Source organism: Lithobates pipiens, unplaced genomic scaffold (assembly GCF_037356315.1).
Source record: "Lithobates pipiens isolate NorthernLeopardFrog02 unplaced genomic scaffold, aLitPip1_a1.2 Scaffold_8, whole genome shotgun sequence".
NCBI lineage: Eukaryota > Metazoa > Chordata > Amphibia > Anura > Ranidae > Lithobates > Lithobates pipiens.
In genome coordinates, this window is record NW_027507903.1 from 183,874,458 (window position 1) to 183,899,192 (window position 24,735).

At 43.5% G+C, this 24,735-nt stretch overlaps 1 protein-coding gene across 4 annotated transcripts in view; it reads left to right on the plus strand.

Annotated features, from left to right (window-relative positions):
- Nucleotides 1-24,735, plus strand: part of GRAMD4 (GRAM domain containing 4) — a 241,629-nt gene that overhangs the window by 191,884 nt on the left and 25,010 nt on the right. For 3 of the 4 annotated variants that reach the window (XM_077469837.1, XM_077469835.1, XM_077469838.1), the window contains 5 exons: nucleotides 453-470; nucleotides 6,199-6,346; nucleotides 8,648-8,741; nucleotides 9,161-9,245; nucleotides 18,863-18,931. In XM_077469837.1, the coding sequence (XP_077325963.1) occupies nucleotides 453-470; nucleotides 6,199-6,346; nucleotides 8,648-8,741; nucleotides 9,161-9,245; nucleotides 18,863-18,931 (414 nt within the window). The remainder of the gene's footprint in view (nucleotides 1-452; nucleotides 471-6,198; nucleotides 6,347-8,647; nucleotides 8,742-9,160; nucleotides 9,246-18,862; nucleotides 18,932-24,735) is intronic. The other variant, XM_077469836.1, reaches the window with a different exon arrangement.

Genomic DNA, 24,735 nt, shown 5'->3' on the forward strand with positions numbered 1-24,735 from the left:
TAAAGTGCCGCTAGTTTAAGTGGTGCTTTAAGGGCGTTCTTTCGGGCGCTGGCAGTGTGAAAGGGCTCTTAAAGCACTTGAGTTTTCACATTGGAATTGCAGGTGAGGCTTCTTTCAAGCGCTTTACAGGCGCTTTTTTTTAACACTAAAGCGCCTGAAAAATGCCCCAGTGTGAAAGGGGTCTAAAATATAAAAGCAGACATGGAAATGGCAATGCAATGCAGGTACCTTTTTAACATTGGGCTTTACAATTTTTTTGTATTTTTATTGGTTCCCATAGTTTATCATTGACGTAGAAAATAGCAGTAGACTGTTCATTGCAACTGTGCATTTTGTTGTGTTGTGTACATTTTCACTCAATTTCTGTGTGTAATGTGTGCATAATAATGTAAACAAGCCGTCACCTTTTCTTTTGTCACTGTCACATATGTGTTTGTTTCCTTTCCTGCTAGCTGTCAGGGCATGACAAGGTATGACTCCTAGAGTGGAACTATTTTTACTTTGGCATCTTGTGTATAACTAACAGCTCAACTAGATTTGCACCAATGAGCCTGTTTTGTGGTCTGTGCATTTTTACTTGCGCTTCTGCTAAAAATCTGAATGGGTTTGCTGCAAGCTTACTAACTTTTTATTTTTTTTGAACATTTGTGGTGTTTTACACTGTAAAGTTTACTTTTTCTGTTCATAGCAGCATTTCACTATAAATAGTTCAGAGTCTTATGATTTCTGTTGCCTTGAGATAAATTACCCTACTCCCGATGGGAAAAAATGTATTTAGACTTACCACAGACCTTTGTATGAGACCACCTTCACAATCAGCCTTCTTTTAGATTAGGAATCCTGAATCATAGGTCACACAGCCTTTTTTGAGCATGTGTGTAACATAATATAAAAAGTGATGCTAACCTACACCTAGTTTAACCTCCCTAGCGGTATACCCGAGTGTGGCTCGGGGTGAATTTTCAGTACCAAAAGCTGTAATCCCCAGCCACACTCGGGATCACATCGCAGGATTCAAGAAGTTACTTGCCTTGTCCCCAGGATCCTGTAATGTCTCCCCTGTGTGCAAGCCATGTCTCCACTCGATTCATCGCAGTGCCAAGCTCCGTTCCCTGCAAACCTTGCGATGGAACCAAAGTGTCCCTTTACATCAAAAGCAGTTTTAGACTAGCTAGAAAACAGTAATAATGAATTAGAAGAATCACTTGCAGAATTGAGTGATAGTGATTTGTGGGGAAATCCGTCATCAAACACTGAAAGTAATGACGGTGACAATTCTGCAACTGAGCAAATTTCAGTGTTTTTTGATTTGATAACATTTTTGAATAATTTTTATATTATTACTTGTTATAATTATTTATAGTTATTTATTTATATTATAATTTATGATTTTGTGTTACAAACTTTATCATACCCGGGATGTTTACCAGACTCTTGTCTGGACAGATTTAAGTGTTATTCCTAAGAATTACAGGCCTATAATATAAAACGACAAATTTCCATGCAAAACATTGTACCGCTTTGAGCATCAAAATTCTGACATAATCATACTGCCAGGGAGGTTAAGCAAAATCCCACCCACTAATTCATATTTGTAAACTGGGTAAGATGCAATCGAATCCTGGGTAATCCACCAGATATGTTGCAGCCAGTATTAAAGTGGTTGTAAACCTTTAAAATGAAAAATGCATATTCTTATATAGTGTGTACTAGCCTCAATCCACAGCACCTAATGTTGGTTCTGGCTCCTCTGCTTTTGATATATGTATGTACCACTTCTAAACGTTTTCATGACTCCATACAATCCATTGTGGTAGCCAGCCCCCTTCAGCACACACAGGAGGTGATTTACAGCTGCAAATGGTGCATGTTTCCCCATGAGACTATGTAGGGGGAGGGGCTGTCCATTCTCATCATTCAGGTGTCAGAATATACTCAGCTTTGTGCTGTGGAATGTGTGACAGCAGATCCCCACTTTCAGGAATCTGAGAAATACTATCTAATCTGTCTACTTTGAAAGGCTGTGGAGGAGAGTGTGCTGCAGATTAACAAGTACAGCTAATGTGGGAGGATTTTCTTAAGCACTGTGTCTCCCGAGGCTAGTCATTTCAGTAGTCTAATGTAAGGGTTTATTACCGTTTTAAAGTGATACTAAAGTCTGTTTTTTTTTTTTTTCTTTTAAAAATAACAAACACGTTACAGTGGTTTTGCACGGAGCAGCCCAGATCCTCTGCATCTCTGGCCCCCTCCCTCCTGCCAAGTGCACCCACAGCAAGCAGCTTGCTATGGGGCACCCGAGCCGAACCGCTGCTGTGTCCATTCCGACAAGGAGCCATGGGTAGGCCCTGCCTCCTCTCTTAATTGGCTCACTGACTTTGACAGCAGCGGGAGCCAATGGTGCCCCTCTGCTGTCTCAGCCAATGAGGAGGGAGAGTCCTGGGCAGCCAAGACTCTTGTGCAACATCGCTGGATCCAGATGGGGCTCAGGTAAGTATGAGGAGGGGGGCTGCTGCACATAGAATGCATTAAGATAAAAACCTTCTGACTTTAGAACCACTTTAAGTAGAGTTTTTAAATTTAACTACATAAGGGGCTGCCAGGAACAACACCAGAAGGAGCTGCTTGTAAATTAAACTGTGTGCTTTCCAAGAAGATCCTATTGGAATGCATACAAGTCAAGTTTTTCAAAATGGTTAATGTGCTTTGTTTAAAGAACACAGTTGTGTAAGTAGGTGCATGAAGGTGTAGAAAATATGAGTAGAGAAAGGTTAAAGTGTAAAGAAAAACATTTCATTTTTAAAATGACAAATGTCATACATACTTGCTCTGTGCAGTGGTTTTGCACAGAGCAGCCTCAATCCTCTGGCACTCTGGGCTCCTCCCCCTTGCCGAGTGCTCCCATCGCAAGCCGCTTGCTACTGGGGTTCTCATACGTGCTCGCTCCCAAGCCGGCTCTCTGTGTCCATAAGACACAGAGAGCATGTCTCAGCCCCCCACTCCCCTCGCTCCATTCTCAGTGGCTGTGATTGACCGCAGTGGGAGCCGATGGCTCTGCATCTCAGCCAGTGAGGAGGGAGAGCTGCTGCTCTCGTGAACATCACTGAACTGAGATCGGGCCTGGCTAAGTATGAGAGAGCAGCTGCACATAGTTTTTTGCACATGCATGGAATGCATGGAGGTAAAAACCTTCAGCCTTCAGAACCACTTTAAAGCGGTATTAAAGGTAGAGATATAATGTGCTAGTATGAACCACATACTAGCACATTATGAAACGCTCATTTTAGAACAAAGTTCTCCAGTGCTGCGCTGTCCTCGCTGCATGCAGTGTAAATATCTCCTAAAGTGTGCAGATTTAGGGATATTCACTGTACTTAGATACCATGGCTAGCCATCAACATGGGAATGTACTTTCATTTGGATGTTTAATATTAACAGTTGGAAGGAATATTGTTTGGAAGAAACCACCCAGTTCAAAACGTCTATCAGGGCTCCCTGAGGTGCATCTGATGGCTTCTCTTTCTTCCCCTCAATTTTGGGGCTTGCTTATATGCAAAAGATCTTTCAGGTACAAGTTAGCAGTGACTATTAAAGCCTTAATCAAATTCTGTCCGTGTACATATGTGGAGATTTCCTCCCATTGGGGTTGGTTGGTGATTATCCCCACGGGCTACCCAGGCTCACTTGCCATCAAGCTTGAGACCTTCCGAGGCCCTGACGAAGCGGGTTAGCCCCCGAAACTCGTCAGCCAATGTAATCGGATCTCTTAACCAGGATGACTATACCCTGGACAACTAGCTTGTAACCTTGATTTTAATTATCCTGTTTTCTCTTTTTCTTTTTTTTTTTTTTTTTTAAACAATTTGTGTGTAATCTTCAATAAAACTGTTTATTTGTAAAATACTTGGTTCAACATTTATAATACCCTGGAGGGTACATGTAAAGTACCACAAATTTCAATGTATTGTTCTATATATGTACTTGCAGGTAAGCCTTATTATAGGCTTACATGTAGGTACAAATTAGAAAACTGGGTTTACTTCCACATTAAGACAGGTTTTCTTTCTATTTGGTGCTCCATTAAGAAAGACTACCCCTCTCTTCCTATTTTTAAGGACAACCTTTTAATAAGCGGGAAGTGGGGGGGATATCTGCACCAGGAAAACAGACAATAAAAAGCTGACAGGGAATGGCCATGTATAATGTATCTCCAAAGAGTTGGTTTTGTACCACATTTTTAAAAAAGTGTATAGGTATTCTCTACTCTTTGCAACTACTTATTTCTCTTTGTCATGATCATAGAAGCTCTGGCTATATTAATATATTGGACAACTTAAGACTTTATTGGTATTACATATGGTTTTATAACTGACAAAGATGGACTATATGCAGATGATCTTAATTTTATTTTTAAAAGATTCATTTTTTTTTAAAGGTAAACTTAGTGTTGGCCCTTTTGGTAGCAGACAGACTGTCCTAAATACAAAGAATTACCGCTCTAAGGTAATGACTTCTCCCAAAACCGCTGTCTCAACAATCCCACAGGGTGCTGGCTCTGTTTGCAACAGGAACTGAAGTAGAAAAGATGTAGCTGGATAGCCGCACTCCGAATTATTCAACTTTATTTCAAAAATGTAATTAAAATCATAGCATCTAGGCTGGTAAACAGGTGTGAAACATGTCAGCGGCTATGCAGTTAGTCTGTTTACCAGCCTAGATGCTATGATTTCTATGTCTATTTCTATTTTTCTGTCCTAAATGTTTCTCGCATAAATGCCTATACAGTCTTAACTCATCAATTGCCCTGTTCATTTGGGGTAAATCTAGACCTCAACTAAAACTAACCTCTCTTCAGAGACCAGGAGAGGAGCTATGGATGGCTTTCCATACCCGGGATCGGTTTGAGCAGGGTTTGGAGAACATTACTATACTGGTGCCAAATCCAAACCCTATTAAAGTGAATGGGAATCGAATAATGGGGGGGAGGGGGGGGGGCTATTTTCTATAATAATCAAGTGAATGTCAAACAAATGACAATGGGGATCTGTCCTCATGACACTGCTTCAAAGGTCATTGTAATGCACCCTCTAGAATTACATGCATGTGTCATAACAACCTAATCCATCTCCTAAAGTGATATTAAAGGCTTGGCTTTAAAAACAAAACAAACAAAAAAACATGTTATGTTTGTTAAGATCTCTTAAAAAATGACCAGCATCTTCAAACTGGTGAATCTTGGCTTAGAATGCAGCTGAAAAAAATGCTTATTAGTTTGATTTGTCACATTTTCTATTGATATTAAAGTTGCATCAAAGGGTATGAAAAGTGTTATGCCTAGATGATATAGATGTCACAGCAGTAGTAAGTCTACAGCAAATTTATTAACTAGACATTTATATAGTGTTGCCAATTTTATGCAGCTCTCTATATACTGTAGATTCACATCGATCCTTGCCTTCAAGGAGCTGACACACGTGGGTCCCTATCTCACATGCAGATTATATTGTATAACCCAAATGTTTGGGTACCAGATAATTAATGCATGTGACCTTACACCATTCTGATCATGAAGACCTCTGATTGTACTTTGCTTGTGATTCATCTGATTCACTCTGATGGAGGGGATCTTGTACTCTGCTATACGTCGAGCTGTATTTATAAATCTCCACCAGATTCAGCCAGTCAGAAAAATTACAGAATTCTTTGATCAATTCTACATTAGAAGCCTTGGTTTTGCTAATCAGTACTTAAGCCTGTTGTGTAATTTTCAAATTGTGTTTAAATTTAAGGGCCTGTTAACACCACACCTTTGCGATCCAGATGCTATTCTGCATGCACATTTTTGATACATTCCGGTGCACTCCAGTGCTTTTTCCTCTTCCCCCTTTTTTTTTTCATTTGCAAAGTTCCCTGTATTTTTCCTGGTTTTGTTCTTACTTTGCTCTAATGTGTTCCGTTACGTTTTTGATGCATTTTGCTGCATTCCTGATGCGTTCCATGCAGAAAAAAAATGCAGCATGTTCTTTTGTTTACTGCACTGGAACGCCCTACACTGGTGTGAACTATGCCATTGGAATTCATTTTAACTTCTGTCATTGTGCTTTTGATGCAGATCATAAAAGCACTGGACATGTGTTGTGAACCGGCCCTAAATGTAGATAAAGTGTAAAACAAAGATTAATATATTGTGCTTCCTTTCAGATACAAACAGTGTCTTCAAGAAGTAATGTAGCCACAGGAGCTCCACAGGGAGTAAGCCGTGATGAAGAGGGAGGGCGCTATCATAGTACAAAAAAAAGCAGTTTTCATGAGATCTTCAGTTTAGCTGAAACAGAGCGACCATTGCCAGGTAAATCATTAAAGTGTTTTTTTGTTTTTGCACATGCAGAAGCTTAAGAAAGGAATCATCAGACTAGTGTAATGGTATCTAGCAATAAAATGGTTTGCAAAACATACATGTACAGTTACAGAAAATTCACACGTGTCATGTATGGTGTTTGTGATAAGATGAGCAACAGAATATAAAATATATTCTGCATTCAGCGGACAAGCAGCAAAAAAGTTTACAGATGGACTTTTTTTGTTGTGGCTCATTTATAAAAGCTGTTTTTAAAGAACAAGTTTTACTTGATGCTTTTTATTTTGTCACATTAAGCAATTCGCTGCAGATGCTGTAAGTAAAACTACACAGATGCGTGTTACTTTCCAGTATGTCTCATGCGTTTTTTAAGTATAGCATATATATATATATATATATATATATATATATATATATATATATATATATATATATAGCAAGCTAGTTACTACCGCATCTACTTTTGTGCTGCGCTTAAAGCGGAGTTCCACGCGTTTTTTAGTTTATTAATAGTCACCAGCTACAAAAAGCATAGCTGCTGACTTTTAATAAACCGACACTTACCTGCTCCACGGTCCAGTGATGTGGCCACATGGAGGCTAGCTCCTTTCCCCCTCCTCTGCGCTGTCATGGTAACTGGGCACCCGGCCGTGAAGGCTTTACGGCTGGTCACGCTGTGCTCTCCTATTGGCCAGCCGATCTTCTGGGACCTGAGTCGTGTCCCAGAAGATTGCCTGCAGGGAGGAGATGCCTAGGCAGCCAAAGATAGGAATCGAGAAGTCTCACGGGAAAAAAGGTACACCCCCCCCCAAAAAAAAAAAAACTTGACATGCCAAATGTCAGGGGACGAGGAGCACTTAAAGTGGAAGTTCCACTTTTGTGTGGAATTCCGCTTTAAGAAGGACCTGTCATCACATTACAAGTAACAAACACACCAGTGTAAAAGACATGAATTTAATTTTGCTCAATTGCAGAGACAGACAGAATCAGCAGTAGAATCCTCAGCATCCAACAGATAGTGACGTGTTAGCATGCTTTCTGCATCATGCTGTGGTTTCCCCTATTCTCTCCGCCTGATAAGAGGAACAAATAAAATTAGCGTCATTTTCTGAAAGTAGACACCTCATTAGATCAAATAGGTGGCACATAAACAATTACAAACATTTAGTGATGACCAATTGCAGCGATCACCAATGTAAACTGTGTTGTGCTTACATTGGTGAGTCTGCCCCTACCTTTTACAGCAGAGAAAAGAACACTACTGTCATTGGTTCCATGCCGCAAGCAAACAGCTGCTGAAGATAATCAAAGTTGTGAACAGTTTTTTACCTTTTTACAGCCTCCATTTCAAACTTGTGTCTCTGCGATGACATGTATATTAACCCCTAATCCATCGCCTCCTTCCTCTGCATATGACCTCTACCTTTAGCCCCCCCCCCCCGTTCACATCGGCGCGATTTGACATGTCAAATCACATGCCAGATCGCAGCCTATTGCTGGCATTAGCACTGTCCTAATTGGTGCACCATCGACTTTGCGGCACCGCACTGGTTTCCAAAAGTAGCTCCTGCACTACTTTTGGTGACTTTGGGGGCAATTTCAATAGACATCTGGGCATTAACCCGCACAGATGTCTTTTAAATCGCCCCCAAACTTGCACTGAAATGTGGGTTTGAAATCGAGTGAGTTCAACTGAACTTGCAGGGTTTCAAACCCGCCTTCAGTTTGAACATACCCTTAATGCATCTAGTGGACCATAACCGTGCTCTTGTTTTAACCCCCTGAATACTGGCATGTTTCAGTTTAAAAAAAAAACTGTGGCAAAAATGTAAAAACCTTGGGGTGTCTACTTTCAAAAATAGGCCATTCTGTACTGGCATTTTTCTTTGATACAGTATATTTTATAACCAAAAGTCAAGGGAAAGGTGTTTCCAAATTTTCTGGTCTTTTGTTTAGTTATTCATTGTAAAAACAGTACAGAACCAGGGTTTATTAAATACCACTAAAATAAAGCCCTTATTGTATTAAAATGTAACTGTAGAACTCATTTAGGCACAGTGTTGTGCGACAAAGTAGTTGCCAGTCAAAGGATCACAACACTGAAAACTGAAAAATTACCTGATATTGAAGGAGTATTACAAACTAGTACTAAATTGATTAATTAAAGCATCTACAACTAAAAGTTCTAGTGGATTACAATATTCTAGGTGCTTAGCATAGATGAGTTAAACCCCTGCATTTAATCAATAAACTGCTGTAACTTTTTCTGTAATTCCAATCTTTTACTCGCAGCTTGTGAAAATGGCTGGCGTTGTTGCTTGATTAACAGAGACAAAAAAATGCCTACTGACTACATCAGAAATGGTGTCCTTTATGTCACTGAAAAGTAAGTGTTGCTTCATATCCACTCTCAGATCTAGTAGGAACAGATGGTGAACTTGAACGTGTTATATAAAACATAGCTGATACATTGGGTTACGTCTAAATATACACAGCTCACGTTTATGCTGAAATAATTACTTTTACTCACCTTTGCTATAAAAAGCCACTTACTTATTTCTGGTCAGTGGCAATTTAGCTAGGCAGTTCTACTATGGACATCTAATTAGTAGAAGTTCTGACTGCATTATTCCAGCTTTTTAGAATTGCTGCCACGAGTAAGCTTTTTGACCAAGTAACTTGAAGGAAGTAAGCCATCTAGGTAAATGTTCGCATAGCTCGGTGTGAGGAAGCTGGAATGTAACTAATTTCTAGCTCTACAAAATTAGTTGTCATGGGTGTTTAACATATATTTATTTATTTTAGCTACATATGCTTTGAAAGTTCCAGATCTGGATCATCAAAGAAGAACAAAATCATAAAACTAACAGACATTACGGACATTCAGAAGGTATTTATTACTGTTCTCCATACCGTGGTATATATAGAATACTACTTGACTATCTTGTTTTAGTCACAAATTGATGTGCCTGTCTTTGTTTCACACTCTTATGAGCACATAAAAAGAGAGTTAACACATCTTGGGGTGTGAGTATGCAATGCCAAATTCCAGATACTACCAGACCAACAAAAGGAGAATTACTTTTCAGTAAGTTAAGGGAATTAAAGGCATCGTGGGTATGAGTCGCACCATAACAAAAAAACAAAATGTTTCATCCAGTTTTGCAATGTAGCAGAAGGTGAATCATTGCCTTCCTTCTGGGAAGCACATTGTGACCAGGTGATGGATTCTATACTCAAAACCATGTTTAAGGAAGGGGCCGTTGGGGGTGGGCCCATCAGTGAATCCTTAACAAGTGGCACATCAGTTCCCGCAGGAGTCACTACACCCTCCTATGACATCTACACCTATATTGGCATCTTTTTTTAGTTCAGACACCCATGGTGGAAAAGAAGGTAATCTTTCTGGACTAATATATGATCAAAAAATGCCTACTGACTACATCAGAAATGATCACTACCTTATTAACTTCACTCTCTCCCTCACCTGCTCACCCTCCATACACCCATGGGTTACCAGTAGAAACATTCGCCATCTCGAGCCTTCTCTTCTCTACTCTGCGAGTGACCACCTCTATGACAAAATTGCACCTCTGTCCTGCACCGACCTAGCCACTTCTGTCTACAACACTTCACTTCCAGCCTCACTGGACACACTGGCCCCCCTCACTACACACAGAATCAGGTCCCATCCCCTTCAACCCTGACAAACAGGTGATACTAGAAGTCTGAAAAAACATAGCTGTGCTCTCAAGCGCCTGTGGCATAAGATGAAGTCCCAGAAAGATTTCAGCCAGTATAAATCTGCCCTCCAAAATTACAATTCTAGCCTCCTCACTGCCAAGCAGACCTATTTTATTACTCTCATTAGAAAATTATCATCCCGTCAACTCGTCACTACCTTCAACTCTCTACTTAGTCTTCCATCCGCCAAGTCAATCACTGCCCAGGAGATCACCAATCACTTCAAACAGAAGATTGATATAATTTGTGAGGCGATCTCTACTGTTCAGATACCCTCCATGCTTTACACCTCTTGTCCACAGGTACAATCATTACTTCTCTCTTTCAACCCCACCACTATAGACAAGGTTGCTAAATTACTTGCTAACATCCATCTTACCACCTGCCCTCTGAATCCGGTTCCCTCGCAAATTCTACATTCACCCTCTAGCTCCATTCTACACTCTCTAACCCACATCTTCAATCTCTTCTGGCATTTTCCCCAACTCTTTTAAACATGCACTCATCAGACCCATACTTAAAAAGCCCTCACTGGACCCATCCAATCTTAACAACCTACGCCCCATCTCCTTGCTCCCCTTTTTATCCAAACTCCTTGAACCTCTAGTCCACAACTGACTGAGCATCCACCTTGCTGATAATAGCCTTCTTGATCCCCTTCAGTCTGGATTTCGTCCACAATATTCCACAGAAACTGCTCTTCTACTCCTGGACCTCTCTGCTGCCTCCTCCAAAAAAAAAAAAAAAAAACTCCATGCCTTTGGTATCCATGATGGTACTCTTCACTGGTTCTCTACCTACTTAACTGCACCTTTAGCGTTGCCTACACTTCTACTTCCTCCTCCTCCTCCTCATCTTCATTTCTCTGTTTGGGTCCCCCAAGGTTCTCTCCTTGGACCTCTCCTATTTTCATTCTACACCTCCTCCCTGGGTAAGCTGATAGCCTCCCACAGCTTCCAATACCATCTCTACACTGACAACACTCAAATCTTTCAGAGCCTGAGAGTGAGAAAGATTCCTCCGAGGGTAAAAATATAGCCCAAAACTTCTTCTATAAATTCAAGGCAAAATTGAAAAAATTAACACAACTACGGTCTAATCCTTCATTTATGGGCATTTCTTAGGCACACCATGAAGGACATAGAACAATTTTCCTTTAATGGTTGCTTCACATTTAATCTGATGTATTCTCATCAAAGGGCCCTCTGCACACTCTCTTCTGTTTTTCTGCTTTGTTTTTAACAGATCATCACACGTGTCATTGATCCATTTTACATGTACCAATAAACTTTTCTTTTATGATACCTTGTGGTGTTGCCGTTAAAATCCCAATTAGAAGTTATTTTCTTTCTGCACACTTAGGGACAACACTCAGATTTTAGTGAAGCCCTTCAACAAGGGATGTCATAATAATAAATGCAGAGCAATGTTAGAATTTGCCAGAATATCTAACAGAATGAGGAATGGTATGAACAGGTCCTGCTAACGCTAATGGATGAGATACGTTCACGATTAGGGATGAGCTTCGTGTTCGAGTCGAACGTATCGGCTGTTCGCCCGTTCGGCGAATTCCGAACGTTATGGACCGTTCGCGCCAAATTCGTGTGGCGCTCACGGCCCAAAATGCACTGCGTCATCGCAGTGCATTGCTGGCTCATGATTGGCCAAGCATGCACTGTGACCCCGCATGCTTGGCCAATCACAGCGCCAGCAGCGAGGAGAGCCATGATTGGCCACAGGCAGGATGCAATCATTGCTCAGGCTGTGTAGTACACGCCTAACACTATATAAGGCTGCCAGCGCGGCGGCCTAGTGTAGTGTGTTGGCGTCTGAAGCAGTTAGTGGGTGTTCTGTGTACCTTCAACACAGTACACACCGATCGTTATCGGCCGATTTTCGATCTTGCTCTTCTGTAGTGGTTGTTGTCTGTGTGCCCTGACCGCAGTATACACCGCTATATTCACCTCACCTATATAGCTAGTGATCTATCTTTTATAATAGAGCTTGCAGTCAGTAGTGTTAGGAGCTTGTGCGTGCTGTCTGCGTGCTCTGTACCCAGTACACACCGCTATATCCACCTACATAGCTCTTCTCTATTTGAGCCCACTTGCCATCTGCAGGAGTTATTGGAAGTTGTGTGTGCCTCCAGCACAGCACAGTATACATCTGTATATACCCCTTTATCTGTGGTGTTCTATAATAAAGGCATCTGCAGGAGTTAGTGGGTGTTGTGTGACTCCAGCACAATATACGCCTGTATCTACCGTTTATTGCTGTTCTCTAATAGAGCCATCTGCAGGGCTTAGTGGGTGTTGTGTGACTCCATTACACTGCTGTTTTACCCAACTCCCTTCAGGCCATTACCATGTCTGGAAGGCCAGCAAGGAGAGGCAGACAGGCGCAAGCCGATAAAAGAGGGCAAGCAGGCTCTGTGTCTAGAGACAACAGTGCTGGTCGTGGACGTGGTGCATTGTCATCAGCACGTGGCCATTGGACACGCTTGTCCTTCTTTTCGGCAGCTGGACATGTTGAACCGCAACATGCCAACGACTTGGTAGAGTGGATAAGCAAGCCCTCTTCATCCTCCTCATCCTCTCACCCAGTCTCAGGGTACTAGCAAAGCAGCTGCCAACGCATCGTCTTCCCTCCTCTCAATGTCCTCATCAGTGACTCCTTCCCTAGACCCACCACGTCCTCCTGAGGAGTCTCCTGAACTCTTTGAGCACAGTGTTGGGTACATGCTCCAGGAGGATGCCCAGTGTTTTGTGGGCTCTGATGATGACACTCAGCTAGAGGAAGGCAGTAGCGTGAGCTCAGAGAGAGGGAATGCTCAAGGAGGACAGCAATCTGGCAGTCATGTTCCACAAGCTGCAGCATACTGCCAGGTTTGCTACAGCGATGAAGAGGGAGGGGATGATGAGGGCACTGACTCCACATGGGTGCCTGGTAGGAGAGAGGAGGAGGAGGAGGCACATGTCCAATGAGGCAGGATGCCCTCCGGGGGCCAACTTAGGGGCAGCACACCGACTGAATCACACCGCAGAGCTCCGCCTGTGCAGGGCGCTGCCTCTGCGCGTTATTCTAAAAGTTTTTTGGTGTGGGCCTTTTTTGAGACGAGTGCATCAGATCGCACCGCTGCTATTTGCAACATATGTCTCAAGCGTATCTCGCGTGGCCAAAACATCAGCCGCTTGGGCACCACATGCTTGACCAGACATATGTTGACCTGCCATGCAGCTCATTGGCAAGCGAACCTCAAAGACCCACACCAAAGAACAAAGCGGACCTCTCCTTGCTCCTCATCAGCTGGCATCTCCAACCCCACTAGACCATCAGTCCTCTCTGAAACCTGCTATGAGAGGAATGAAGGTGTAGAATTAGGTGTGTCACAGCCAAGTGCTTCCGGGAACTCTGCTAGCGGTACACCCACGTCCGATTATAGCAGGCAAATGTCCCTGCCCCAGCTGCTGAACCGGCGAAAGAAGTTCACTCCTAGCCATCCACATGCCCAGCGGTTGAATGCTAGCTTGGCTAAATTGCTAGCACTTCAACTGCTGCCTTTTCAGTTGGTAGACTCGGCCCCCTTCCGTGAGTTTGTACAATGTGCGGTTCCTCAGTGGCAAGTCCCCAAACGCCACTTTTTCTCACGGAAGGCGATTCCGGCTCTCTACCGGCATGTGGAAGGCAATGTCCTTGCCTCGCTGGACAGGGCGGTCAGCGGTAAGGTGCATATTACCGCTGACTCATGGTCCAGCAGGCATGGACAGGGACGTTGCCTGTCTTTCACGGCCCATTGGGTCACTCTTCTGGCAGCTGGGAAGGATGCAGGACAAGGTGCAGTAGTGTTGGAGGTTGTTCCGCCACCACGCCTCCAAAATGCTACTATTGCTTGTGACACACCTCTCTCCTCCACCCCCTCCTCTTCTTCTTCCTCCATGGCCTCTTCCAGTGCTCTGTCCTCAGAACCAGCGGTGCTCCGTAAGCGTTGCAGGGCCTACGCAAGTACGCAGGCAAAACGATGCCATGCCGTGCTTGCGCTGGTTTGTTTGGGGGACAGGAGCCACACTGGCAGAGAGGTGGTTGACACCACGCCAGCTTAAGCCAGGAATGGTGGTTTGTGACAATGGCACCAACCTCCTCTCCGCCCTCCGACAGGGACAACTGACCCATGTGCCCTGTGTAGCTCACGTCCTTAACCTGGTGGTGCAGCGGTTCTTGGGCAGGTACCCCGGCTTACAGGATGTACTGAAGCAGGCCAGGAAAGTCTGTGTGCATTTCCGCCAATCATTTAATGCCTGTGCTTGGCTGGCTGAGCTCCAAAAGGAGTTGAACCTGCCCAAGAACCGCCTTATATGTGACATGCTCACCAGGTGGAACTCAGCGTTGGCCATGCTGCAGCAGCTGCACACGCAGCAGAGGGCCATCAATGAGTACCTGTGCGACTACGGCACCAGGACAGGGTCAGGGGAGCTCTGTTTTTTCTCACCACGCCAGTGGGGCATGATCAGGGATGCATGCACTGTCCTGTCACGATTTGAGGAGGCCACAAGGATGGTGAGCAGTGACACTGTACCTCTTGTCCACCTCTTGGAGCATACGCTGCGTGGAATAATGGACAGGGCACTTGAGGCAGAACAGAGGCAGGAAGAGGAGGACTTCCTTGCCTCTCAAGGCCCCCCTTTATCCAGACAGTGTTCCTGCTGTGCCACCCATCACACAGGAAAAGGATAAGGAGGAGGAAGAGGAGGAGGAGGAGGAGGATGATTGTGTCAGCATGGAGGTGGAGGCTGGCACTCAGCATCAGCAGCAGCAGTCTTGTAGGGATGATTTACAGTCCCAAGAAACACGTGGACTTGTACGTGGCTGGGAGGAGGTAGCTGCGGATCATGTTGCCCTTAGTGACCCAGAGGACTCCGGACCGAATGCCTCAGCTAACCTACGCTGCATGGCCTCCCTGATCCTGCAAAGCCTGTGGAAGGATCCTCGTGTTCTTCGGATCAAGGAGAGGGACCATTACTGGCTGGCCACTCTCCTTGATCCACGGTACAAGGGTAAGGTTGCCGACCTTATCTTGCCATCGCAGAGGGAGCAGAGGATGAGACATCTCCGGGAGGCCTTGCAGAAAGGTCTGTGCAACGCGTTCCCAGAGACTGGGAGGTTACAAACTCCTGGTCCTGGACAACGTGTTGCTGAGGCATCGGTCAGAAGGAGCGGTGGAGAAGGTGGCCGCCTGACTGATGCTTTCAGACAATTTTTTTAGTCCGCAGCCCCAAGGTTTGATCGGTTCCAGCAACCATCGCCAGCGTCTGATTTACATGGTGCAGGAATACCTAGGGGCAAGGTCAGACTTGGACACCTTTCCCACCGAAAATCCTCTGGCTTACTGGGTCTTGAGGATGGATCACTGGCCAGAGCTTGCACAGTATGCAATTGAGCTACTGGCCTGTCCTGCATCCAGCGTTCTTTCGGAACGCACCTTCAGTGCTGCTGGTGGCTTTGTTACCGATCACAGGGTGCACCTGTCCACCGAATCAGTTGATCGACTGACCTTCATCAAGATGAATCCGTCTTGGATCACCCACAGCTACCAAGCACCTGAAGCTGATGTAACCGAAAAATTTTTGGGGAAATATCACATCCCTTCAAGACTGCCTATGCTGATGCTTTAAGTACAATTTTTGATGCAATGCTTTGCAGCAGGGCTAATTCCTGCAATTAAACTGGAGTATATGGGAGAGGTTGCAGTGTCTTGGCACCAGCACCAGTGCCTAAGGCCCAATTTTTCTGCCCCTGTTTAACAGGGACATGTAATTACAATTCTTGATATAATATTTCACAGGAGGGCCCGTTCCTGTGCCCACCCAGAGTAACTGTGAGGACTTATAGTGTTGTGGTACCAGCACCACAACCACCAAAGGTCAATTTTTCTACCACTGTTCAACAATGGCTTGTAATTACAATTCTTGATATAATCGTTCACAGCAGGGCGCTCCAGCGCCCACCAAGAGTCACTTTGAGGGCTTACAATGTTGTGGCAAAACCAACACCTTGTTCCGCCATTTCTGCCGAGCATATAGGGCAGGCCCCTACTTTCAAACATCCAACTTACAAACATCTCCTACTTGCAAACAGAAGGAGACAACAGCAAGTGAGATGAAAAAAGATGGACGACAAAACTAATTATACAGGGGTGATAACCCTTCCCTATGTTTTCCAAAAAGCTTAAAAATATGTCTTGGTAACCAACCAAATAGTCCAGAATTCAATTCTGAATTTGGCATGGACTGGGTTGGTGGATTGACAAATATTCTTAATGGTTTGACAAATAGGCCCCTAAAAGATGATACATGTGCATACATATAAGGGTATCAGAATCATCTATCATGCAGTGGTTACAGTATCTCACAAAAGTGAGTACACCCCTCACATTTTTGTAAATATTTTATTATATCTTTTCATGTGACAACACTGAAGAAATGTCACTTTGCTACAATGTAAAGTAGTAAGTGTACAGCTTGTATAACGGTGTAAATTTGATGTCCCCTCAAAATAACTCATCACACAGCCATTAAGGTCTAAACCGTTGGCAACAAAAATGAGTAGACTACTAAGTGAAAATGTCCAAATTGGGTCCAAAGTATGAATATTTTGTATGGCCACCATTTATTTTCCAGCACTGTCTTAACCCTCTTGGGCATGGAGTTCACCAGAGCTTCACAGGTTGAAACTGGAGTTCTTTGACTCATCCATGACAACATCACGGAGCTGGTGGATGTTAGAGACCTTGCGCTCCTCCACTTTCCATTTGAGGATGCCCCACATGGAAGAGCAATAACACCAAATTTTAACACACCTGCTCCCCATTCACACCTGAGACCTTGTAACACTAACGAGTCACGTGACACTGGGGAAAGAAAATGGCTATTTGAGCCCAATTTGGACATTTTCACTCAGGGTTGTACTCACTCTTGTTAGCAGCGGTTTAGACATTAATGGCTGTTAATTTATTTTGAAGGGACAGCAAATTTACACTGTTATTTAAGCTGACTACTTTACATTGTAGCAAAGTGTTCTTGCACTTGAAAGATGCCAGGACGGTTGTATATTAAGCATGAACTTGGAGGTGTCTACATGCATCAAATATGGCTAGGTTAAATACAATCCACGGCTCAGTGTATATAGCCCATAATATGCATCTTGGAGCACTAGGATCCCAAAGAATGGCCAGGTTCTGACTAAATATTGTTATTTTTAAACAAATAGTACAATATGCCTGAAAAGTCATTTTTTTTCCAAATCCTATATATAATCTTACCTATATAGTTAGTTTTAAAATCAAATCTTATGTTGATTTTGAGTGTGCACAACACTGTCCGATCTCACTACAGCACAACTTTAGAAATTTGAATGCTACCCAGTTATTGAAAAACGTGAAGCAGTAGTCGAACATACAATTTATTTTCAACATAATTAAATATAGTGATTGCCACTCCGCTGAGTCACGGAAAAGGGTACACACTGGACGACTTGTGCCAGTCAGTATTTGCTGTTAGGACTAGTAGTCTAGTATGTGGAGGCTCAAACTTTTCTACATGGTTCCTGTCAGTTAAAACTGAACTCCAGTACGGGAGGCTGACATGCACTCTCTACCTCCCTATTCCTTTTGCTGCCACTTGGGGAAAGTGCTCAGCCAAGACAAACAAATGTTAGGAAGTGAATATCTCTTTCTAATATAATTGGGTTGGTGCAACGCTCTTAACAAAAACATGTACACTAGACTTAAATATACCAAATTTAAGAAAAAAAAAATCTACTTAAACTTGCTTCGGGTGGTTACTAGCTATTACCATGTAAAACAGTGGACTGTTAACTTCAGTGCAATGTGTGAAACAAAAACAAACATTTTAGAAACCTTGCTGGTGCTATTTGCATGGAACTATTGATCTGCTGCTGTTGCTATTTGCACACAATTAGTAATCTGCTTTTGCCTTGCAAAACTCAAATTTCAGCCTAAACCATGAATGTATATGGCTTTAAAGGACAATATATATGAATCAGTGTAGTGTTTTTACACCAACTCCTCCAACTTGTGCTGTGTTAAACTTCTCATTGCCCAATATATAACCAGTCCAAATAAAGTGCTTTTCCACCATGCCAAAAGTGCTCTCCACCTCTCCCTTTTTAAAAAGCCGCTCACCAGATCCTTATGACCTGGTATATAAACAGGTCCTCAGCACATTAACACCCTTTATTTTCTCCAGTTATGGCACCTTCTCCAGCTTTTCTGCACCTCAATGCAAAGGAACTACCAGGATAGAGACCGCAATAGTGTAGTATGTTTTATTTAAAAATCCCACACATTGAAATGCACTTGCAGGCTGATAAGCATTGAGCATCAATAGCACCTCCAGGTCCCAGGGAAAGTGTCCGTGCGTTACAGCAGCCACAAATGACACAACCGGATGTGATGTCTGCATGGCTCTGCCCAACTAGTTTCGTCGGTATGATGGCGTCAGGGTATAGTGTCTACTTCTTGTTATGTTGCCAGATTGAGTTGGGGCCCAAAAAGAAAAATAGTTCTTTATAAATGGAGGGACACCATAAGGGGTTATTTTGTAATGGGGTAATGTAGTCAAGTTTATATAAGAATAATGCATACTTAAATGGAGAATTTACGTAGTCTATAGGATGTTATATTTCTTTGCTTTTGTTGTACTGTTGTTTATTGAATAATATATATATATGTGTGTGTGTGTGTTTCAGTATAAAGTTCTTTCAGTGCTCCCAGGATCAGGAATGGGAATTGCAGTTTCTACCCCCTCAACTCAAAAGGTATTTTATTACATTTTTCACTTTTAACATCTTTGTAAATCATGCTGTTCAATAACTTAACGCCTCTCTCACTAACTGCTGTTATTTTTGTCCTGATCCATTTTTCCTTTACTTTCAAATCTAAGTGATTGATCAACCTTCAGAATTTGTTCTCATCTCAACACTGTAACCTTCACCTTTGGCTAAATTATCCTCCTCCTAGTGCCTGCCCCTGTTGTACCAGCTTACAACCCTGTCACAGCAAAGCTTCTAAAATGTTGATGCAGTCACAGGTGGCTGAATGACATTGGAGGGAAAACAAAATAAAAAAGCATTAATATGCTTTGTAGGAACTTAGGTATGTGGTCTCATCTGCCAAATAGTCTTTACTAATATACTGTATTTATCGCCATATAACACACACCCCAATTTAAGAGGGAAGTTTCAGGAAAAAAAACTTTTCGAGATTCGGCTATATTTTGGCAGCGCTCGTCCCCTCGGGGGCAGCCTATATCGGCATATAACACGCTTGCACGATTTTCCCCCCATTTTACTCGTTGCTGTTATGGTGATGCTGTTGTGGGGTTACAGAAGCAGTGCTGCTTCAAAGCAGGCTTCAGAATGTAGGAAGTATGTGTATACTTGTGTGATAATTGGACAAAAATTGTAACTTGCATTTTGTTAGTGATTGCTGTGAATGGCTAAGCAGTAGTCCAGTAAAATCCTGGCAAATAACCCCTACATATGCATTTCACAAGGACTTGAATTCCTGTCCATTGAGTCCTAAGGAGACCTGAGTTTTATGTGCTGCAGCTCAGTAACTCTTACAGATCTTGTTAATTTCCCATCCTATGAGTGCACAGTGAAAGAAGAAGCAGCACACTGTTGAGCTAATATCTCTCTCATCCTATCAGCTCCATTGCACAGATTTGACACAACCTTTTGACTTCTTGTTCTGCTTTTCCCTTCCTAGCTCCCTCTGAGCTTCAGTCTACAGGAATTTGGAGATCAGTACCAAATCGTATGCATGTACTTTTGCAGCTTGCATTTAAACATATTTTCAAAGAAGTAGTATCACCAGAAGTTGCAAATGTTTGTTAAATACCCCAAAGACCCAGTGCGCATCACACCAATTCAAATCTATGCAGTGGCGTAGAAAAAAAAACACATTTTTTTCTGTAGGTGCTGTGCTGCAGCTCCACCCAAGGCTTAACCCCAATTTATTGCTATTCCTTTTGAGGGGAGCTACATTCAGCACTGCAGCCACCTCCCCCTTTTTATTCTGCATCCCTCCATGTACGTTTGCAGCCCTGTACCTCCTCTGCTGACATCCAAGTACTTAAGCTTTCTGACCACATGCTGCTCCGCAACCACTACACAGATTTGAACGGGTCAAATTGCAATATGCACTGGGTCCCATGGTGGATTAAAAAGTATATCTTAAATGTACAGACTTGATATTCATAGACCTTGGTTTTTAGGTACCTTCAGGTGATTTAGACACTGGCAAAGCTTTCGAGAATATGCTCCTTGGGCGTCCTCCTTTAACCCTACCCTACTTTGCAAATGTCCTAAGGTGAGCGATCCCTTCTCCCTTACGAAGAAATCATGCTCACCTTAAATAATTTTTTTACTTCACATTTTTAAATGAACTCTTCAGTCTTCTAATACAACAATAGAAGCCGTGCATCCAAATTGGTGCAACCTCAGTAAGTTTAGAATTGTACCTGGACCCCATACCATTGATATGGCCTGTAATGTTGCTTAGAGCATTGGATCCTGCATGAGCATTCATCTCAGTGCAACACATGTAGTTGGCCACCAAATGCTTCAGGGCTGTGGAACTCTATGGAACACAGACCTTGAAGACCCCTCCAGGGGTATGCCAACTATGATGGACGAAGCCTTAATACTATAGAGGGACGAGTGAAATGGACAAGTAATACAGGGTCACCTTGTTTGTTGGACCGCTAGTGTAGCCCCGTAGTAAGTGTAAGACATAACATCTGTTGCGTTACACTGATACGGAAGAACATTTTTTTTTTCAAAAATGTTGGTGATTATGATTTACCCCTTCAGACTGAACACAGATATAATTTCAGAGTGACCATATCTCATAGGAATCCTGGGAAATATAAAATTAACTTTTAATGACCATAATGTGTTTAATTGCATAATGTTTCTAAAATGTTGCATGATTTCAATAGGGTTCAAAGTGTTTTGCTGTAGAATTTCATTAGTACTTCGTACCAGCATTGATGGAGTCCAGTTGCCCTGATACTGTTTTTGTATTTTGACAGTGTTCTGGTGAAATCTTTCACCATGTTTATCACTGACTGCACCTAGATTTTTGTAAAGAAAGTCAAAGCGTGAAAGCAGAAAATGAATCTCCAGCTATATGTTGCACTTTATGGCCTTTTATGCTTTAAGGAGTTGTCCAACTAGCTAAATTTAGTTTGGTGCTCTGTAGTTGCAACTCTCAACATTCTTGAATGCTTTCTAGGCATTTTTCTCTGGCCCCTAACAGATCTTTAAATTGACTGTCATTGATGACGTATCTACGAACCAAGAAAAATGTCTTTCTTAATCTTGGCATCAGTTATTCTTGGAAGCATCTGTCTAACAAAAATCTTGCTCACTGCTTTCACTAAATTTAACAGTCTGATTTTCTGTTCTGGATCTAAATTCTTTTGCAGTAGCCATCTCTTTTTAATGTAATGTGACTCTTGTCCCAGCGCATTTGTAATAACTGTACTTGGTTTTTCAAAGCTGCTTTCCAAGCAGATGATACACTACTTTTAGATCCCCTTAGATATTCCAGTTCTTGGTGTACTGAATGTGCTTCCAGAACAATTCCATGTTTTTGTAATGTTTCTTTCATGTGTGCAGCATAATCAACAGATATTGCAGATTTCTAAAATGTTATGTGAATGGTGAAATTGCAGGTTATTTTCAGGGTTAGGAGCCAAAAATCTATGAAATGCACAAAAAACTGTTAAGAAAGCAACATTTTTGTTGTCTGGTTTTGTGTATTTTGTTATGTGTTTGGGAAACTGGGAGTGTGTTTAAGGCCCCTTTCACATGAAGCGGATCCATTTCGATGGACTCCGCTAGCTCAGCTGGGATCGCTCTGTTAATGGGTCTGTCTCTGCTCACTGTGCAGGGATGGACCTGTCAGAGCTCTGCTGTCCTCTATGGCAAGATCGGATGAAAACAGCCTGTCTGTTTTCATCCAATCTGCTGGATGGATGGTGTATGTATCGCCATCCGTCTGTTTTGAGCGGATCTTGACAAATCGGATGGCAGCCGGGTGTCAGCGGACACATCTCCAATAATACCCCACTGCCCATAGAAGTCAATAGGTGGCCTGCTCAGATCCGCCTGAAAAACGGACAGGCGGACCGATAGTGTGAAAGGGGCCTAAGACTTATCCACTTATACACTGTTACATTTTTCATACTTGCTGCTAAATAAAATGCCTCAATTCAGAGCTTAGGCTTACGTGGATGACTAAGATGTTACATTAAACCACAGGTCGAACAGTTTATCGCAACTTTCGGCTGGAAAATGTTATAAGGTACTTCGGTGGTACTCCTGCACTTTTGCCACATGGACTTTTGTCCAGAGTCAGAAAGTGAAATGCCTCACCTAGAGGACATAGACATTGGGGGTAATTGAGAGGATTTGGAGGCAGTGTAAAGCTTGGTAACACAGTATTGGTTGTTACGCCACCTTCAGGAGAGGACTAGGCAGAACATGTTAATATGTTATAATAAAACTTCTAGTTCCGCCCAAGGCGGAGCCTCAGTTTTTTTTCTGCCTAGTGAAGAAGGACCTAGGAACCCTGCGGGTCCATCGGTCCGTGGATTTTTCTGCAGAAGTTTGCTTTTTGCGCAAGATTAAAGATCCTGTGATCTGTTATCAACAGCCGGCTGGGTGACAGGTGGATACCCTTATCCTTGTAGTCTCCCCAGCCTGGCCAGCAAGCATGAGCAGACCAGAGCTCCACGCTGGGTCGGCCACGATATGCCCCCAGCTCCAGGGGTGGCCACTGGGCATAATGCCCCGGGGTACACATATGACCAGGCTAATGATGACTGCGTCACAGTATTCCCGGGCCAGCAGCCCACCCCATACTGATCGGAGAGTGGGTCTGTGATGGAATGTCTCCCAGCTCTTCAGGACTGGCAAGTACAGCTCTCCCTGTCTCAGTGGGGCTGAGCGGCTGGGCATTCCCTGGGAGGTCGATTCGGGGGTCCCTCACCTCCCTTTCTTCTCTCCTTGTCCCTATCTTCCCTCCCCCCCTTCCCTGTGCAGGATGTTGCAAGGGCTGCTGAGTGGAGTGTGTGCCATAGACAGGGGTTCCCGGGGGGTTCTCACCTGGGGTGGGGACTGCGCTGGGTAGCTGTGCCCCGGTTGTCTGTAGATCTCTCCCCTGGGTGTCCAGAGGCTGTGTCTGCTGATCGCTGCAGCGCTGTTTACCGCCATTTCTCTGCCTTTTTTTTCCACTGTTCTTCATTGCATACAGTGTTTGGCAGGCCATTTTTGGTGTGACCAGAGAGCAGCATGCTCTGTCTCCATTTTTCTGTAGTTCGGCGGCCATTTTCCCTGTGATTATGGCCTTTATACTGGATGCTCGGCAGCCATTTTGTTGAAGTCTGAACACGTTTTTCAGCTTCAGTGCTATATAGAGGAGCTCAGCACAGCGCGGTTTTGTCTCTTATGCATCTGGGAGCTGACACAGGCCACCAAACAGATTCTTCTCCTCTAGCATACCCGTACTCCTGGCTCGCCGGGAGGCCCTAATGGGGGCGGTAAGGGCCCTGCTGATTCGTGGGGGGATATTACCTGTTCCAGAGTCGGAATGTTTCCAGGGGTTCTACTCAAATCTGTTTTTAGTCCCCAAAAAGGAAGGGTACATCCAATCTTAGATCTGAAAGCCCTCAAATACTTTGTAAAGGTAAAGAGGTTCATAATGGAATCAGTTCGCTCAGTAGTCGCTGCACTCCATCAAGGGGACTCCCTGGCGTCTTTGGACATCCAAGATGCGTACCTGCACATACCCATATGCCTTCGGCATCAGAAATTTCTGTGATTTGCAGTTGGGGAAGCCCACTTCCAGTTTGTGGCTCTCCCCTTTGGCTTGGCATCAGCCCCCCGAGTCTTTACCAAGGTATTGGCTCCTGTTTTGGTGTTGCTGCGCGGGATCGTGATCGTAGGTTACCTAGACGATCTCCTCCCAAGAGCATCTTTCGCCTCAGAATTAGAGGATGTGGTGATCACCATACAGACCCTGCAGGAATTTGGGTGGCTGTTGAACCTAAAAAAGACAGTGATTGTACCGACTTAGCGCTTGGAGTATCTAGGCTTACTGCTGGACTCCATGGAAGCGAGCAGTTTTCTCCCTTCAGACAAGCTGCAGACTCTGAGCCTCGGTAAAACTGTTGATGAACTGCAGATGGTCGTCACTACGCTTCTGTCACTACGCTTCTGTATGCGAGTCTTGGGTCTCGTGATGGGCTCCTTTTGAGGCAGTATTGTATGCCCAGTTTCACACCAGAGTCTTGCAGAAGGAGATCTTGACGAAATGGGACAAATCTCCGTTATCCCTGGATCAGCAGATTCAGGTGAGCCAGTTAGTCAGGGATTCCCTGCTCTGGTGGCTGAGGTCCCCGGCACTTTGGTCCAGGAATTTGTTCCTACCTCTACATTGGACAGTGATCACAACGGACGCCAGCCTATGAATGAATGAATAACTTGTAAAGTGCTACAATGCAAACTGAATCGCCTCAAGGCGCTGAGGAGCCTAACCGGCTGGGGTGGAG